At 33.9% G+C, this 20,737-nt stretch overlaps 1 protein-coding gene across 2 annotated transcripts in view; it reads left to right on the top strand.

The window, feature by feature from the left end:
- Window positions 1–20,737, top strand: part of GBE1 (1,4-alpha-glucan branching enzyme 1) — a 309,783-nt gene that overhangs the window by 180,396 nt on the left and 108,650 nt on the right. For both annotated transcript variants that reach the window (XM_079156010.1, XM_079156011.1), the window contains exons 11-12: window positions 2,970–3,080; window positions 5,040–5,211. In XM_079156010.1, coding sequence (XP_079012136.1) covers window positions 2,970–3,080; window positions 5,040–5,211 — 283 coding nt within the window. The remainder of the gene's footprint in view (window positions 1–2,969; window positions 3,081–5,039; window positions 5,212–20,737) is intronic.

The following is a 20,737-nucleotide window of genomic DNA, read 5'->3' as shown; positions in this document are numbered from 1 at the left end:
TGATCATTTCCCAGTTGGATTTTTTGTGGAATTTTAAAGGCCAAATTTTTTTTTTCTTTCTTTTGATATTGAGTTTCAGAACTCTGGTTTTCCAATGCTCTCTACTATATGTTTGTGACAGTTTTACTTCTTATAGTTAAGTCTATGATCTATATTGAGTTATTTAAAAAAATCCATTTTGGGTTAATCTTTGTGCAGGATTAAAAATCTTAGATTGACTTTGCCTAGGAATTAATTTATTATTAGGGTTTTTTTTTTTTTTTTTTGCATGTAGATGTCTATTTCTTTTAGCATCATTTATTGAAAAGTCTGTCCTTCCATTAAATTGCCTTTGCCAAAAATTAGTTGAGGGACTGGGGATGTTAGAGTACTTACCTAGCAAGTATGAGACCCTGGGTTTGATGCCCAGTACTGCAGAAGTAAATAAATTAGTTGGGCACATTTGTGTAGGTCTACACATTAGTTTCCTATTGTTATCTATAATTACCACAAACTTAGTGGCTTAAAACAACACAAACTTCAGATTTCATCTCACTCCATCTCCATTCAGAATGGCAATTATCAAGAATACAAGCAACAATAAATGTTGACTACGATGTGGGGAAAAAGGTACACTCATACATTGCTGGTGGGAATGCAAATTTGTACAACCATTATGGAAAGAAGTATGGAGATTTCTAAGAAAACTTGGAATTGAACCACCATTTGACTCAGTTTATACCCAAAGGACTTAAAATTAACATATTACAGTTGACATAGCCACATCAATGTTTATAGCAGCTCAATTCATAATAGCTAAGCTATGGAACCAACCTTGGTACCCTTCAACAGATTAATGGATAAAGAAAATGTGGTGTGTGTGTGTGTGTGTGTGTGTGTGTGTGTGTGTGTGTGATGGAATATAACTCAGCTTTAAAGAAGAATGTAATTGTGGCATTTACTGGTTAAATGAATAGAGTCAGAGAACATCATGCTAAGTAAAATAAGCTAAATCCCAAAAAACCAAAGGTGAATGTTTTCTCCGATATGTGAAAGCTATTTCACAATAAGTGGGGTGGGGATAGGGAAGAATAGAGACTCTATATTAGGTAGGGGGGAGTGAAAGGAAGGGAAGGGGTATGGGGGTAGGAATGCTAGTAGAGTGAAACAGACATTATTACCTCATATACATGTATGACTGCATGCCCAATGTGATCCTGCAATATGTATAATCAGAAAAATGAGAGATTATATTCACTTATGTATGATCTATCAGAATGTATAAATGCATTCTACTGTCATCTACAACTAATTAGAAAAAAGAAAGTAAAATTTATTTTTAAAAAAAGCACCAACTTTATACAGTTCTGTTGTCAAAATTCTGAAACATGCCTTGCTAAGCCAAAATCAAGGTGTTGGCAGTGTTGTATGACTTTGGGAGGCTCCAGGAAAGAACTCATTTTCTTAACTTTTCTAGCTCCTAAATGCCACTTCTGTTCCTTGACTTGTGACTCTTTCTTCTGTCTTCAAAGCCAGCAGGATAGCATCTTCATATTTCTTTCCTACTCTGACTCACATTTTCTGTTTAGAAGGATCCCATTATCATTACATGGGCCCATCCAGGTAATCCAGGATAATCTTCCCATCTCAATGTTCTTAACTTCAGCTAGTCCATAATGTCTCTAAAGTATAAAGTATAAGTATGAATTCACAAGTTGTGGGAATTAGTTTGTGAACATCTGTGGGTAACACTCATTCTGCTTGCTGTGGTCTGTCTCTGGTGCTCAATGACTGGATAAACAAGTGTGAACTACAGAGTAGTAAGTTAGCAAAGGAAAACAACTACAATTTGTGAAAATTTGCCTAGAAATAAATTCATCTCATCAGAGAGTATTTCTGCATGTATCAATTATAGTGCATTCTGTACCAAAATTGGTGCTTATTTTCCATTTGTTATGTAACAAATTACCACGTATTTAGCAGCTTAAAATATTATTCAGTTATTTTATCACATTTTCTTTGGAGTTTCTGTGTAAATTCAAAGATTACACCAACCTCTGAGGTAAGGGGATTAAATAGGAGGGAGTAGGAACCATGTGGGCCATCATAGAATTCTGCCTGTCACGGAATGTGTTTGGCACTGAAGAGAGAAGAGAAGTGGATCTTGAGGAAAGAGTATGTTGAATAAAAAAGAGAGGTTATGTTTAGGACATAACCTTGAGGGACATTGGCTTTTAGATAGGTAGAGAAAGAAAATTTTCCAAGTTGTCTAGAGTGGTGGAAAAAATTAAATGGGATTCATAGTGGTAGACCAAGAAATAGAATTTTTGGGAAAGGGAGAGTGCCATCAGTGTTATTTACACTGTTATTTAAGTATTTACTTAAAAAGGAGCAATTACTGACCCAGAAGGCAACTATCTGATATGTTGTCAAGGTCAGTAGCATCAAAGTCAATGTTACAGGGTGGAAGAAAATGAAGTGGCAACAAAATCAGTATGGTCTATTATAATGATAAATATTTTATGAAAATTAGCCTTTAAACTTTGAAATAATTATTTCGGTTATCATTGAAAATGGAACAATACACCCTTCCTGCTAAAACTTTTTATTCAAGTGTAAAAATGTATAAGTATAATTTTAGTTGGTGAATGTTATAGGAAGACATATTATGCTACAACACTGTACTGTGGGCACTGATCACACTAGCACTTATTACAGGAAAGAAGAGTGGCAGAGCTCCTAAAGTGTAATTATACCATCTGAACAAAAGCAAACCACACACTCCAGCACACATCCTTTATCAATTTCTATTAAGTATTTTGTACAAAACTAATTTCAGTAAGAATTTAAACAATGATGTTGCTATGTAGATGAGCTTTTATCTACAAGTCAAATGATGTAGACTGATGTGATGTATGCACTCAGATTGAGACTTAAAGTAAGACAAATAGTGGTTTACTCAGAAGTTTATTTTTCTCTTTTATGTATAGCTCCTTAAAGAATTTAAAGATGAAGATTGGAATATGGGCAATATAGTGTACACTCTCACAAATAGACGCTACCTTGAAAAGTGCATTGCTTATGCAGAGAGCCATGATCAGGTAAATGAATTTATGCATAAATTCATTTCTCTGTCTCTGTCTCTGTCTCTCTCTCAATATATATCTCATTATCATTTAAATATAAAAATATTTTTATAGATAAATATGAGGTAAAAAGTTTTTTTTTAATTAAGAAAATTGAAACTAAAGTACTAAATTTCTGTGTTGTTTTAGAAGAAATTGGCCATTTGATGTACAGGTTTCTCCTGTAATTGTTAAAGTGTAAGTAAAGTAGGGATTTAGAGATTGGCTCTAAAGCCCAGTGATGAAATGCTATCTGCTGTCTGTTTCTGTAAATAAAGTTAATCTGTGAAGAAAGTTAATTTGAATGCAGCCATGCTGATTTACTTATGTACTTTTTGTTCCACCAAATGGCAGCTTTGAATAATTGAGACAGAGAAAATGACTCACAGTGTTTAAAATATTTATTTTTTGACATTTTACAGAAATTTTCTGACACAAGAAGTAGATTTATCCTAAATTTTGCATCTTTTGAATTACGGTAGTGCCTTCTTCTCAACAAAAAGAGATGATACGCTTGACCATAAACCAGATGAAATAGATACTTATTAAAAAATCAAGACCCAAACTGGAAAATAATAATATTCATTTAAAGGGTGGGGGATGATGAGGAATGAGAACCTATCCCCAAATATATAACATAGTGAACAAGGAAAATATATGTATAAATTATTTCTTTTTTTGTGTATTGTAGACTTCTAGAAGTTATAGTACATGGTGAATTCCCAGCATGTAAATTTTGTATGAATAAAAGATAACATGAATGGAATAAGCAATTTTAAGAAGAAACTGATATTTGTTGTTATAACTTTCTACCCAATCTGTAAAGAAACAGATTTCCCAAGAATTATTTTGTACTTCAAAGATTCAGGCCAGGCCTGGTAGCATATGCCTGTAATCCTAGCAACTCGGGAGGCTGAGGCAGGTGGATCACAAGTTCAGGTAGATTCAAAGTAAATTTAAACAAACAATTCAAAATAATTAGGAAAGAAATTGCTTAAGAACTAGTGCTGACTAGTGCTATAGATATAGAACTTGTAATAGTACTTTGAAGGAGTCATTTTTATTAAAATAGGTTAGTGATTTCATAGGTTTGTAAGTGAATTTTTTTCTAGAACTGAAAATAATTGTAATTATATACTGAGATTGCAAATTATATTCTGTCATACATTTCACTATACGTTATTGTTTTATCAGTGATGAATACTTTACTGTTTTTAGCCTTAAATAGTTCAGATTGTTAGAAAGCCTCCCTTTTACTTCTCAGGGCATTTGAGTTATATGCCTCAATTATCTATTATCATCTTTCAGATAAAAACAAACTAAATTTTGATTAAATAGCAAATACAGTGAGAAAATAAATTTATATTTAAGAAAAATGGCAGAAAAAAAGAGTGCAATACATTTTATACATATAACATTATCTTAAGTGTATATATAAATGATTTTTTAAGAAATGTCCATTGTCTCAGCATAAAATTTTAAAAATCTATGTAGTATTCTTTCTGTTATAATAAATGTCTGTTTAAGGGGCTGGGGAGATAGCTCAGTCAGTAGAGTGCTTGAGTTGCAAGCACAAGTCCCTGGGTTTGATCCCCAGCACCGCAAATAAATAAATAAATAAATGTCTGTTTAAGAAAATATTAAACATCAGGCTAAGTATAACAAATATTCAGGTACCTTATCATGAGTTTCTTCAAGCTTTTTTAAAAATAAGAATCAATCTTAAAACAAATATGTAAATTTGTAAGGTATTTTTACCAGCCAGCCCACGTTCAGCATAGAAAGTAACCATTGGAAAATACATGAAATTAATACTAATCCAAAAACGTCTCCTACATGGTTTCCCTCCTATGTAGCCTCATGTTGTTCTAGTGTAAATCACTACTTCTTAATACCTCTGCTCTTCATTTATTTCACTGACTTTTATTTCTGTAGGCACTGGTTGGTGATAAGACACTGGCATTTTGGTTGATGGATGCTGAAATGTATACAAACATGAGTGTTCTAGCTCCTTTTACTCCAGTTATTGATCGTGGAATACAGCTTCATAAAATGATTCGACTCATTACTCATGCGCTTGGAGGAGAAGGCTATCTCAATTTTATGGGTAAGTGTGAGTTACCAGTCTGTGTTTAAAATGTTAACTAATATTATATATCACATAAATCTTGTAGAATATACTGGTTTAGCTTTCCTGGTTTAAAATATAAAATCATAACTTTATTTCTTGAATATGCTATCATGCTTAGATTCAAAATTTAAGTTATTGTATAACTACTATTAAACATGATACCAAAAAGCTTATATTTTATGGAATATTGCTGACAACACTATGCTAAACTATTTTTTAAAACTGGAATTATTATTCTGATTTTAATCATTCTGAGTTTTATTATTGCTGTTTGTTATATTAAACATAAGTAATATGTAGCAGTCATGTAATAACATTTTAAGTCATTATTATTAGTCTTCTTTGAGATACTTGTCCACCAGGATACCTGTGTCATAAATGTGAAAACCAAGGCTCAAGAATATTTTGATGAGCAAAATATTTTTTAAAATAGGAATGAATATGTGAAAGTTATTATCTGAAGGATGTTGAATTATGAAACATAAAAATTAACCAATATAGTTTTTCTATTCTATTTGGTCAATAACAATCTTTTTAACATTTGAGTTTTGAAGGATTTTACCAGCTTTTAGACTATGGAAAACATTCTATGAGAAAAGCTTCAGAACTTTAGATTTATGCATTTTGATCATTTTGATCTAGAAGTTTTCATATGAAGTCTCATATTGAGTTTTTTGTTTTGTTTTGTAGTTTTAGATGGACACAATACCTTTATTTTATTTATTTTTATGTGATGCTAAGGATCAAACCTAGTGCTTCACATGTGCACTTCTTTCACTGACCTATAACCCCAGACCCTGGATTTTTAAAAGTTTCTCTTATTTGCTGACTGCAAGTTTGGAAGTCCAAAAAGCATTTGTTGGAGTTTATCTGTACTACTGAACCTTTGAGTATATTCCTCTCTTCTCAGCATTTTCAAAATTTATTAACATTCCTGGCCTGTCAGGAAATAACTTTCCTGGCCTGGGAATTTGCAGCCCATCAGCCAGGTACCAGGCCAGGTTTCCTGGATGGACTTGGCAGGCTTTGCATCCTTAACCAAAGTCAGCATTGGTTCCATAGAAGCAACTGGCCTTGGCTGCACAACAAATCTGTTCAAGTATACCCTTATGAAAAGTTGGGCCCTATGAATGTTTTAGTCAGCTTTTTGCTGCCGTGACTAAAAGGACTCAACCAGAACAACTGTAGAGGAGAAAAAGTTTATTTGAAGACTCAGGGTTTCAGAGGTCTTAGTTCATAAAAGACCTGCTCCATTCCTTGGGACACAAAATGAGGGAAGCAACTCATATGATGATCAGTAAGCAGGAAGAGAGGTATCCACTTGCCAGATACAAGTATATACCCTGTAGCCGTGTCCCAATTCCCACCTCCTCCAACCTACCAATTCAGTTACCACTCAGTTAATCCCCATCAGGGGATTAAATCTCTGATTGTGTTGAGCCTCTTAAAACTCAATCACTTCTCTTCTGAACCTTTGTGCAGCTGATTATATACAGTTCAAGTGAAAATAAGTATTCCAGAAAGTTTATGCAGTTCCCAGATTTATCAGTGCCCTAGCTCTCCAGAACATGCTTCACCCACAGGAAAATACTAACCAAGAAATAACAAATAGTTCACATTATGAAATTTTATTAGAACTTTCTTATTTAAAGTTATTAATTTTAAGTTATATGCAGCCACTAAGTTTCAGGTACAGATGGCTTTGTTTTATTCTGATACTTGCTTGGAAGTTTTGCTATGCACACTTGAACTGTATATAATCAGCTGGGACAATCAGAGTGTCTATTCTGTTTTAGAAATTTTTGAGGTTATTCTTTGGTATAAGTCTGAGAGAACTTCTGTAGTTTTATTATTTATTTGTCTTTGGCTTCTAATTTTAACTCTAAAACCCCTTTTTTATAGATTCCTTCTCAGTATATTATCTAAATTGAGCATTTCTCTAACTTTGAAATCAATAATCTCCTAATGGTTCCAAAATTTCTGAGTATTTGTTTTTTATGTAATTTTATATATCTCCCTTTGAGTTTCATGAGTTTTTAAATATATTTCCCCCCATTTTCTGATCATGTTACTGTCCTGCTTAAAAGTCTTCAGTAACTGGGATCTTCTAGATGACCTGACAGCCTTACATTGGAGGACTCCCATGGGTTTCCCCTTGATCTCTCAGCTCCAGACAAGCATGCCATCTTTTAGTTCATTGAGTGCACCAGCCTGCTTCTCCTCTGAGCCCTGTGTCTTTTGGTGTAAACCCCCAAACACCTGGATTCATCCCACACAATCCTTCACACACTCCCTGCCACATCTGGTGAAATCCTTGGTCTTCGGACCTCATTTCCTTAGACCTTTCCTAAAGCCTCACTCCGGGCTGATGTTTCCTTTTACACATTTATAGCACTTTCCACTTCTCTTTCATTGGATTTATCAAAATTATTTTTGAAAAACTCTTAAACATGTGTCTTCCTTGGTAAATTGAATCCTCAGTGAAAATAGGGACCATCTGTCACATTCACTATTTTATGTCCATACAAACTCACACACTATCCAGCACATCATAAAACTGTTTTTTAAAAGGATAGTGTGTGTGTGTGTGTGTGTGTGCGCAATATTATCTTGTAATATTGTTATCATTATTTTATTACTTTCAATGACCATTATAGTTAAAAGCAGAGTAGTTTTTCATTGTCATATAAAAAATTAATATTTAAGAAGAGCAACTTAAAAAAATTCCTCAAGACTGAGAAGTAATGTGATTTTTACTCATCTTTTAAACATGTTTAAACTTAACTCTTTAGAATTTTGTTTATATTTCCCTATAGTATAGAAAAAGTGAATAAAAGCCAAAAAAAAGCACATTTTAAAAGTTTTTCGCTAAATACATTTACATAAATTTGTTAAAGCATAAGATATGTGTTCTGTTTATCAGAAAACTTTAAGGTCAATGTGGATTTTCTCAGAATCATAACAGTTTGGCCGAAGTGTTTTTGTTTTCTATCTTACATATTTCTAATTTTGAGTTTCAAAAATTTCTTTCACTCCATTTAAAGTATAAAAATATTGCAATGTAATTTTTTTTTTGCTTCGTTATTTTAGTTGATTTCATGGATAGGTTTATATTTCCTGTTCTATCATATACAGGTATGGAAAATCAAATATTGAAGGGGAGCATGGATGGCTAAATTTTTTTTAATATTTTTATGTCACTGATTGTACAAGAGCTATAATAATATTAATAACAGTAATTAGCATTGGCTTAGTGTTTTATACTTTCTAAAATACTTTCATATGCATCATCTAACCATCTTATTCCTCTTTTTTTTTTTTTTTTTTTTTTGCATAATCTTAGTTGCAAGGAAACCTGGAGCTGAAAGTTAAGAAAATACTAAATAATTGCTAGGTAGATATTCCAGGTTCCCTCCAAGTTCCATTTTGCTAAAACTATAACTCTGGGAGGTAAAGGGACATGTGTAGTCTTGTATGCTTTTATATTATGATTTTCAATTAGAAGAAATTGAATAATATTATACTTAATATGTATATTAACCACAAATGTATGGTCAATGAATATGAAAAAGGCAGAGCATAGTGGTTAAGAAAACCTTCTAGTCAGAATCCAGACCTGTCCTCTTTTCAGCAGTGTTGCCTGCATGAGACATATCACCCCTCCTTGCTTGCCTTTGCACAGAGGTAGTACCTGCCTCACAGGATTATTTTTGAATGTGCAGTAATTTAATGCAAAACAAAATATTTTCAAGCACATACTTTGATTATTTTTGAGTGCGTAGTAATTTAATGCAAAACAAAATATTTTCAAGCACATACTTTATAGTTGATTTTTATTTAAATTTACTGTTACTGTTTTTAATATTATCAATTATTCCATTAATTTTATGGGTTCTGAGTGCTGGTGATCTAATTCCATCTAAGAGTGTATTTTAGAATCCTGTCTGATGATACACTATCCAAAATAAGTTTCTTTGAAACATTAAGTTTGGAGTAGGGACAAAAATAACATGTCAAATTCATTTACCCCTTAAAAGATCAGAAAAGGTAACAATTATTTGGTAAAAATCAATGATGTTTTTCCATTTTATATTATGTGATAAATGAAGCCATTTCTGTAGTCTTACCAAGACTAAATGTTTTGTTTTGTTTTTCATTGACAATGATGTCTTTTGAGTGTTTCTACTAAAACAACCATAGCTTTCATGTATGAGGAGTCTGAGTTTGCCTCACTTGTTTTCATATCTGTGGTAAGGCAGTATCATTTATCAGTTAACAAGTATTATGTATCTGTTGTGTTGGTTGTGCATGGTCTGCACATATGTGTAGAGCAACAGAGCAAATTTAATATATATTTCTGGTGATCCTGTTCACAGAATTTCTGTACACACAAACACAAGGGGAGAGAGAAGTTGAAGGGAGGTTGGAGAGGAGTGGGGGAGAAGGTAAGAAAGAAGAGCAGGAAGGTAAGGGAGAGTAGGAGAGGGGGATGCTTAACTCTCAAGTAAATAAATTTGAGACATAAAAAATTTAAGCTATAAATTTGATATATTCATAACACATTCTGGATTGCATTTTATCACAATTTATAAAATTCATACTTCAGATGTTTGTAGATATCTACTATGTACCAGGTATTGCTCAGTGGTATATTCAGAGCTGAAAAATAGTTCTTATCCTCTATACCTCAGAACTCATAAGAGGAAACAGGCAAGTAACAGACAAGTGTCTTTGTACTAGTATATACACTAAATGTAGGCAGAGAGATGAGCAAAGAATGTCATGTCAATATGTAGTAAACTGGGTTAGGAGATTTTGTGTGAAATTTATTAACTACTTCATCGAGATCAATGTGGAATAGGAAGGCTCAAGAAACCAGTCAGTGAAGTCACCAAAAATTAGTGTAGGCATATAACTGAAGCAATGGGGTGGTGATAATTTGAGATTAAAGTCAGTTGAGAATATTAAATGTCAAACAAATTAAAAAACTCAAGCCTAAATAAATCAATTTAGAGGTCATATGCCAATGAGCAAGATTTTTAAAAAGTTGATTTCACTCATTTTAAAAATTGTGAATTCTTCAGTAATACAGACCTTTTATTAATGACTTAGTGGCCACATAGTGTGCTTTTTTTCTATTTGTAATACAACTGAAAGGATATAGTTTAGAAAACTGAATTGTGATTGTTGATAACCTATATAAATATGTCTATTGCTTTTTGTAATCATTAGTTAAGTGTATTTAATTTTATTAAAAAAAATAAAATGTATTTGTATTTATTTAAAAATAAATATGAAAAACATCCTCTCACACATGAGATGACCTCAGTGAATATATATTAATTGCATGTAGATAAACTGAAAAGGCAATTCAAAAGAGGAAAAAATTGAACATAGGAGTATTGTTTGCCCAGTTTTCTGAGGACTTTCTGGTTATTGTGGGAATACCATTATTTCCTAATTCAGTCAGTTGAGGCTGAGTAGTCACATGGTTATATCATTTGCCTCCTCAGGAATTAATATAGAGATGTGGTTAGGTAAGTAAATTGGCTACTGTTTCTATTGATTATACCACCAGGAAAAAATACCAATTCTGATACTTCAGTCTTACTTTCTTATAGTATCAAAATAACAACTTAATAACCTCTTTTAAAGACTGTTTAGAAGTGTAAAAAGAGAGAAGAAAATAAATATTTATTTCATTTTAAGTAGACCCACCTATAAGCATTTTAAAATATCAAATAAAACCAATTAAAACATGTATCTTTCTGATTTAAAATATTGGCAGATGAGGCGGAATGCAATTTTTAGAATCAACAAACTAAACAAAATGAAGATATCCATAAATTTGAAAATGAAGTAAAATTACCAAATAGTTGTTAAAATGTGAATTTTAATAGACTAAATAAAAATATCATTGAATCATAAGTAGCTTTTGTGAAACATTCTCTGGCTTTTCAGAGAGCTCTTTGTAACTCTATACTACACTAAGCTGGAAGGTATAGTGGAGAGCTAACAAGAAATATTTTGTTCATTTAAAGTAATAAAGTCTCTTCTCTAATAACTCTAAGAAGAATAGCTTGGTATTTTGGTAGAAACTGCATCTTTTTATCAGTAGCTTGCTGCCAGTTTGGTGTCAAAAGATGTCATTTTGTTTTTGCCCCTGGTTTGACTTTTATCTTTTTTGGTTTCATCATATATGGGTTGAGATTCAAAAGTAGAGTGACCTAAGCCACTTTCACATTGTCACATTAATACTGCACTTGTTCAGAAACCTTTAAATGAAAGCAAGAATTATTCTTATAACAGAAGCTTTGCTTTCTCAGTGCCCGCCCCCCCAACTTTGGGGATTATAGCCTTATTGAAGAGCACTTTTAAAGTAAGTATACTTCATTCTATTTGAAATTTTAATGCTGCATTATAACTCTCGGGGTATGTCTCAAAACAAATGATTCAAATTTCTCATTTAAAAAAACCTGAACTCCCAAAGTTAAATCAACAAAACTAACAAGACTTCACTACTATAATAATAGTAATCTAGAAAACTGAAAACTCACATTGTCATCATAAAATATTCCCTGTGACATTATTTGTTAATACACAAACTGAAATATCAGAAGTCTGGAATTAGCAGGACTCACTAATTTGTTCCTTTTTTCATTCATTCATTCATATTAAACTCTTTGTGTTTCCATATCCAGTCTTTTCCTTCTTCAGTGTAGGGGGGGAAAAAGAAGAGGATAATGATGTCTGTCTCCTAATGGTATGAATCTAAATCCTGTACAACAATAGAAACTAAATGATGTACCCCATTTGTGTACAACGAATCAAAATGCAGTCTGTAAAAAATAGAAAAGAAAAAGAAGAAATAATTTTAAAATGTTCAGAGGGAGCTACATGTGCAGAAAACTCTAAGGCAAATGATGTAACAAGTCAAACTTCCAAAATTCTACATTTTTCTTATCACTCTACCTGAAATCTACCTCTTTCTTTCTTGTTTTTTCATTGTTTCAAAGTAATAGGTTGCTTTTCTTGTTAGTAAAGATTTGAGATCCTGAATGAAACTGTTCTGACTTAAAAAGTCTGATTCCTACCTTTAAAAGCAGTTGGGTTATCTTTATCTTTTATACAGGACATTGTAGAAGGTAAAGATAGAATTACTTTTTCAACATCTGACATACGAACAAGTTTGCTTAAAGAATTACCTTTAGGGTTTTTATAGCCTCATGAGAAACCCATGCCTTTTCTATTCTAACTAAATTTGGAGAATTAAAAACCACTGTTGATCCAGTTCAGACTTCAGACTCCCTTCCTCCACACCACCATACTGGGGCTTGAACCCAACGGTGTTCTACTTCTAAGCTACACCCCAAATCTCCCCCTTCTTTCATCACTCCTTTCTTCTGTTCCCCTCCTTCTGATTTTTCTTCTATTTATTAATTATTTTTTAATTGATGATTTATAGATATACATAAAGGTGGAATTCACTATGGTATATTCATATAGATAGCATAATTTGGTCAATTTCATTTCATAATAATTCTTCCTTTTTCCTGTCCCTCATCCCTCCCTCTTAGTTCCCTTCCTCTACTCTACTGATTTTCTGTCTATTTATTTTCATGCAATCCACTTATCTTTTTCTCTTTTCCTTATTTCAACTCTGGCTTTTGCATATGAGAGAAAATATTTGATTGTTGACTTTCTGAGTTTGGGTTATTTTATTTAACATGATATTCTCCATTTCTACCCATTTACCAGGAAATGCCATAATTTCATTCTTCTTTATGGCGCAGTACAACTCCATTGTGTATATATACACCAATTTTCAGTTAGGAATTTATTGATATGTTATGTAAATACCAAGTATTTTATTTGCTTTCTCTGTGACCATGACTGTCTTTTCCATTAATACTTCTCCAAATTTTAACTAGGTGACTAGATGACCAGAAAAAAGAGTACATTCTCCAAGTTCCCTTCAAGCCTAGTGAGGCAATGTGACTATGTTATGGCCAATGGATAGTCATGGTAGTTATGTTTGTACTGCTCACAAGTCACACTCTTGAATAACATTAATCTGATCATTTCTCTGCACCCCCTGCTCCCACTAAACTATTTTCCTCCTGGAGCACCATAACATTGTAATGGCAAAACAAGGTAAAAAGATATTAGTTGACCTTTGAAATATTCCTATTTATATTACTTTTAGAGTAGTTTTGAAATCAAAGTAAAATTTAGCTCCCATGACTTGTATTCAAATAGGTTTTTAAAAATACTTCCCCATTATTTGTCATTATTATTAGTAATGTCAGTAATAACTGTACTCAAAACATGAAAATATTTTTGTTTCCAAATGTAATTTAGAAATATTAAAAAAACCCTAAAATTTTTCCAGCATAATTATTAATGTTTCATAAAACTGTTGTGTCTAGTGAATTGAACTAATATTTATGTATGAAGTAAACATATTTCCTAATATTAGTCACATGGAATTACTTTAGTATTCTAAGATCTTTATTATACACTTTATAACACGCATGCATATTCTTTACAGGAAATAACGAATTTTTTTCATCTAATAAATAAAAGCAAAAAAAGTTTTAAATTATAAATAAATTTTTAAAATATATAATTGAGGCTAGATAATTGCACTCTGTGGGAATGTTCTCATTTCATATATATGTTATATATATAAAATTAATATATTTGCATATAAGCATATATGTAAACATATACTTGTGCACACATTTGTACACATGTGCATACACAACACGAAAACCCACAATGTCTTTATCCCTTTTTTCCTCCTCAAGCCAACCTTTAAAGAATAGGAATGGGGGTGTAGTTCAGTGATAGAGTGTTTGCCTAGCATGTGTGAGGCCATGGGTTTGATTTCCAGAACCAAAATAAATGAATATTTAGAAGGGAGGGAGAGAAGAAGGGAGGGAGGGAGGGAGGGAGAAAGGAAGGAAAGAAGGGAAGCAAGCAAGCAAGGGATGAATCCTGCCTAATGCAGCTGCATGCATCTGTAATCACTGGTGTGTCAGTAGTCCCAGCTATATGGTAACTGAGGCAGGAAAATCTCCTGAGCCCTAAAGTGGAAGCTAGCTTGGGTAGCATATGACCTTATCTCAAAACAAAACTGAAAATGGTCCATAAAGCATTTAGGACTTTTCGAATTCTTGATATCATTCACTTATTCATTAATTCAAATAGTTATTAAAATACTTATCCTGTGCCAGAAAATGTTTCAGATACTGTACTAAATGCTTGAGATGCAAAGTGGGTAGGATAGATGGAGTCATTGCCCTTAGGGAGCTTAGTTTCTATTAGGACAGCAAATTTCAAATAGCAAACAACTGAAAAATAAATAAATAATGTAGATAAGTGACACAAAGGAAACAAAAACTGTTAAAATAGAGAAGAGTAAAGTACTTTTAGGGTAAATCTTTAAAGATTTGAAACCTGCTTTGTAAAGAATGCAGAAAAGAACTTTCTGTAGACAACTGAATGTTGAAGGACCCTGCATTGGGCATACAAGGAAATGAAAGGGGATTGATATTATAACCTAGTACTTGAGAAATAAGGGGTAGAAGTATTTGGTTGTAAAAACAGGTCAGAGTTAGGTAGGAGTTAGGTTGTAAAGGCTACTACAAGCTAAAAGGTGTGAGATAAAGAAGTGGACATTGCATTACCATTTCAGGTGGGTTTCAAGGAGAAGCTTATAAAGGTCCAGTGTTTGTTTGATGAAAATAACTTTTGCTACTTTTTGTGGACTGAAAGGGACAAGAAAGAACAGAGGGATATCACTGAGGAGGTTGCGGGAGTAGTTAAGAAATTATGGTGATGGCAGTGGAGGCAAAGAGGCAAACAACCAAGATATAGTTTTGGAGGTAGAACGAATTAATAAATCTTGATAATAGTTGGATGTGTGACAAAGAATAATCAAAGAATGACTCTGAGGTTTTGGGCTTGGCAGTCAGTATTTGGTTGTTATCAGTTAATAGTATGAGAAAAATAAGGTTTAGGGACTCAGGTCTGAAAAGTAAGAAGTCTAATTTTAGACACACTGCCTTCAAGTTTCTTTGAAATACTCAAATGTAATGCCAGAGAACTTAGTGAACATCAAGGGTTGAGAAATAAAATTTGAAAGACCTCAACGTATGAAAGTTGCTAGAGCTATGATATTGATAATGGCAGTTCCTAGAATATCGAACTGTGACCCAAGAAGAAAAGATGATCCAGGGCAGAGCCAGAGGAACACTTATGTTCAAACAAAATGGAGCCATCAAAGCAGACTGAGAAAGAATGATACTGATAAAGGAAGGAAGGAAGCTCATGTGAGTATGGCATCATGAAAGCCAAGGTGTAGTATCTCAAAAAGGAGGAAATGGCCAGTATGGTGAGTGATACTATGCAGCTGAGTAAATACTACGCAGCGAGTAAAATGAGAAAAAAGAAGTCGCCACTGGTGAACCACATAGAGGTGACTGTGAGGGAACAATGAGCTCAGAAGCAGATCATCAGAGGTGCAAGAGTGGACATTAGGCAACACTTTTGCAAACAGTTCTTTTAAGGTATTTGGCTCAGAAAGAGAGCAGATAAATAAGATGGTAAGTAGAGTGGAATGGGGATCAATGGAGATTTGAAAGAACTTTTGTGTTCAGATAGGGCTATTAAAAGGGTAAGGTTCTATGGTACCCAGTGGAGCTACTGTAGTTCCAGTGCACAAATGGGGAGATTACAACTTATATGGACTGCCATTCCTGTTTTCCAGGAAAAGGATAAGAATGGATTCAGGTACATCTGGTCTTGAAGTGTCTTGAAGGTGTGTATGTAGATAGCAGAGCAGAGTGAGTTCATCATTTGAGGCTAGAAAGAGAAGGAAATAAATGGTGTTTGAGAAAAGAGCAGCAGGTATGAAGTAGACATCTTCAGAAATAAAACTACTAAAGAACCAACGTAGGGTGTGTAGGTAATATTGCATGTCCACATGATATCTGCAATCAGGCCTACAGTTTAATCAGCCTCTTGGTCCAGTGCCTTTTTACCAGAAAGCCAGGGTTGATCAAGGATAGAGTTTTGTCAGACACCTGTCAAAGAAGGAAGAGCTTTGAAAGTGCTAGCAAATAACTGATAAAGAACTAGTAAATTACTGGTACTCAAAATTACCTGTGCCTGGGAGCTACCTGGAGAGTTTTAAAAAATGATGTTTCCATCCTTCCTCTAGAATTTGAGATTTAATTGGTCTTTGCTGTGGTCTGGCCATTGAAAAAGGAAAAAAAAATATATTTTCAGGGGATTCTTAAGGCTAGGAAGTGAAGAGAGTTTCAAGAGGATATAAAAAATATAGGGAAGAATTCCTGTTATAGAACAAAAATCATAGAGGGCACAGCAGGAGGATTGGGGAAGAAGGGGAAGAAAGAGAAGGGAAGTTCTGAGAGATTGCTTTATATGATGGGTTCAACTAGCGGTGAATGGCCAGGAAGCTGGATTTGAACTTCCCTTAACAAACAAGGCAAACCAGAATGGGTCTGCTTCTGAATGATATCGAGATACTTTCTAAAATATCTATACATGAAATGTAAATCGGAAGCCTCTTGGGTTTTTTCTATATTGTTTATATATAAAAGGTTGGTTCATAAAGTATATAAAGAGACTTACGTGCAAACTAAAATCATGTTGATAGAGAACAAATTATTATTTTTTTGTTGTTTGTTTTAATGTGGGTCATCTGATATGTGCACATATGTTTCTCCTGCTTTCTTGTTTAGGCATTTCATTATCATGATGTTATTCTAGTTCCTGTAATGAGTGATACCTGTGGAGAGGAAGGCACAATTACAAACTAGCAATTTTCTCTCTCAGCAGTGTTACGAAATTTCCATTACTAAATTTGAAGGATTTTCTCAATATGATTATATTGTATTTTGACATTTGAAAATTCTGTGGGACATTCTTTAATGAGTATCTTACATTCTCCCCAAGCCACAGGGAAAGTTAGATGAATTTTGTCCTAAGTATCAGTCTACATTTATTGATAGCTACATTAGGCTCCAGTGTAAAATGTGTGATCTTACTTCACATCTTCCATCTGTGATTGTTTAGTGTCAAACTTGTAAATTCTTCTTTTTTTCTGATAGATAGGAATACAATAAAAATTTAAATGTCTTCCTGCTAAGTGCTGGAATTGAAGCAGTTATAAGAAGACAAAATACACTCTCCTGAACAGCAGGAGTGCTAATTTTTGGCATTTTCTTTTAGCTTGTTGAGGCAAGTTTACTGAATGTAACATGACTCGTAGAAGTCTATAAAACTGCAAAATTCTCAGTATGAGCAGTAGTAAATGGCTTGAAGCTCCATTAAAATGCTCAGAGACACAAATAGCATATATTCTGAATGGCAGAGACCTAAAAGTAATGGGCCTGATTTGATTCATGGCACACTGATAACCAATTTTAGCTGGCTTTAATGAGAACCTACCATGACTGTGACATTGGGCGAAGAGTATAGGAAACACCATAACAATTACCTGGGGAACTTTAAAATACCGAAGCCTCAGGTCTACCAGAACCATCTGATCCAAAATCTCTGAATGTAAGGCTCTAGCATTTAAAAATCATACCAAATGATTTTAATATATAGGGTTACAACATGGAGCTCCACTAACAAAGGGGAGTGCAAAAATGAAGGTAGGGCCATAAACATGGGACAAGACTACCCACTGCAGGCCAGCTTGTGGAATTCCCTTCCTCTTCCTCCTATGTGATGTAAATGTCCAGTACTGGAAAGGCTCCTTCTTCCAGGTTAGCTTTCACAATCAAGATTTCCGTCCCCTCATTCTTGCTGAGAATTCTAACTTTCAAAAAGAGTCACTTTAGAGAAACTTCTTAACCTACTGACGAATGTTATGTATCTTATCTGCATTTTCTCTACCTACTTGCATTGACATAAATTGAAGACATCAAACCCTTTAAAAATATGAAAATGTTATAATCTGTTTGTTGAGAGGGGGACAAAAAGCAAATTCTATTTGGTTTTGGTTCCTTTCACCTAAGACTTTTACCTCAGAAATAGGAACTTATCTCTTTGATTTATTACTGGAAAAACCTACCCAGAATAGTGGAGATATTATTACTATTGGGTCAATAGTTTATTTTCTTTTCTTTTTTTTTTTTTTATTGTAAACAAATGGGATACATGTTGTTTCTCTGTTCGTACATGGCGTAAAGGCATACCATTTGTGTAATCATAAATTTACATAGAGCAATGTTGTTTGATTCATTCTGTTATTTTTTTCCCTTCCCCCCACCCCTCCCACCCCTCTTTACCCTCTATACAGTACTTTCTTCCTCCATACTTGCCCCCCTCCCTAACCCTAACTCTAACCCTTCCCTCCCCCCCATTGTGTGTCAACCTCCACTTATTAGCGATATCATTCGTCCTTTGGCTTTTTGAGATTGGCTTATCTCACTTAGCATGATATTCTCCAATTTCATCCATTTGCCTGCAAATGTCATAATTTTATCATTCTTTATGGCTGAGTAATATTCCATAGTATATATATACCACAGTTTCTTTATCCACTCATCAATTGAAGGGCATCTAGGTTGGTTCCACAGTCTGGCTATTGTGAATTGAGCAGCTATGAACATTGATGTGGCTGTATTTCTGTAGTATGCAGATTTTAAGTCCTTTGGGTATAGGCCAAGGAGTGGGATAGCTGGGTCAAATGGTGGTTCCATTCCAAGTTTTCTAAGGAATCTCCACACTGCTTTCCATAGCGGCTGCACTAATTTGCAGCCCCACCAGCAGTGTATGAGTGTACCTTTCTCCCCACATCCTCGCCAACACCTGTTGTTGCTCGTATTCTTGATAATCGCCATTCTAATTGGGGTGAGATGGAACCTTAGGGTGGTTTTGATTTGCATTTCTCTTATTACTAGAGATGTTGAACATTTTTCCATATGTTTGTTGATTGCTTGTAGTTCTTCTTCTGTGAAGTGTCTATTCATTTCCTTAGCCCATTTGTTGACTGGACTGTTTGAATTCTTGGAGTAGAGTTTTTTGAGTTCTTTATAGATTCTGGAGATTAGTGCTCTATCTGAAGTATGATTGGCAAAGATATTCTCCCACTCTGTAGGCTCTTTCTTCGCGTTGCTGATAGTTTCCTTTGCTGAGAGAAAGCTTTTTAGTTTGAATCTATCCCAGTGGTTGATTCTAGCTTTTATTTCTTGTGCTATGGGAGTCCTGTTAAGGAAGTCTGGTCCTAGACCAACAAGATGAAGATTTGGACCTACTTTTTCTTCTATAATCTGCAGGGTCTCTGGTCTGATTCCAAGGTCCTTAATCCATTTTGAGTTTAGTTTCGTGCATGGTGAGAGATATGGGTTTAGTTTCATTCTGTTGCATGTGGATTTCCAATTCTCCCAGCACCATTTGTTGAAGAGGCTATCTTTTCTCCATTGCATATTTTTGGCCCCTTTGTCTAGTATGAGAAAATTGTATTTATTTGGGTTTGTGTCCGTGTCCTCTATTCTGTACCATTGATCTACCTTTCTATTTTGGTACCAATACCATGCCGTTTTTGTTACTATTGCTTTGTAGTAGAGTTGAAGATCTGGTATTGCAATACCCCCTGTTTCACTCTTCCTGCTAAGGATTGCTTTAGCTATTCTGGGTTTCTTATTCTTCCAGATGAATTTCATAATTGCCTGCTCTATTTCTGTAAGGTACGTCATTGGGATTTTAATTGGAATTGCATTGAATTTGTATAGCACTTTAGGTAGTATGGCCATTTTGACAATATTAATTCTTCCTATCCAAGAACATGGAAGATCTTTCCATCTTCTAAGGTGTTCTTTAATTTCTTTCTTTAGTGTTGTATAGTTCTCATTGTAGAGGTCTTTCACCTCTTTTGTGAGATTGATTCCCAAGTATTTTATTTTTTTCGAGGCTATTGTGAATGGGGTAGTTTTCCTAATTTCTCTTTCTGAAGATTCATCACTTATGTATAAAAATGCGTTGGATTTATGGGCATTGATCTTGTAACCTGCTACTTTACTGAAATCACTTATGAGTTCTAAGAGTTTTCTGGTGGAATTTCCAGGTTCCTCTAAATATATAATCATGTCATCAGCGAACAGGGATAGTTTGAGTTCTTCTTTTCCAATTCGTATCCCTTTAATTTCTTTGGTTTGTCTAATTGCTCTGGCCAGAGTCTCAAGAACGATGTTGAATAGAAGTGGTGAAAGAGGGCATCCCTGCCTTGTTCCAGTTTTTAGGGGGAATGCTTTCAGTTTTTCACCATTTAGAATGATATTAGCCATGGGCTTAGCATAAATGGCCTTTACAATATTAAGGAATGTTCCCACTATCCCTATTTTTTCTAGTGTTTTGAGCATGAAGGGGTGCTGTATTTTATCAAATGCTTTTTCTGCATCTATTGAAATAATCATGTGATTCTTGACTTTAAGTCTATTAATATGGTGAATTACGTTTATTG

The sequence above is a fragment of the Sciurus vulgaris genome (genome assembly GCF_902686455.1).
Source record: "Sciurus vulgaris genome assembly, chromosome: 10".
Taxonomy (NCBI): domain Eukaryota; kingdom Metazoa; phylum Chordata; class Mammalia; order Rodentia; family Sciuridae; genus Sciurus; species Sciurus vulgaris.
This window is presented reverse-complemented; position numbering and strand designations above follow the sequence as displayed.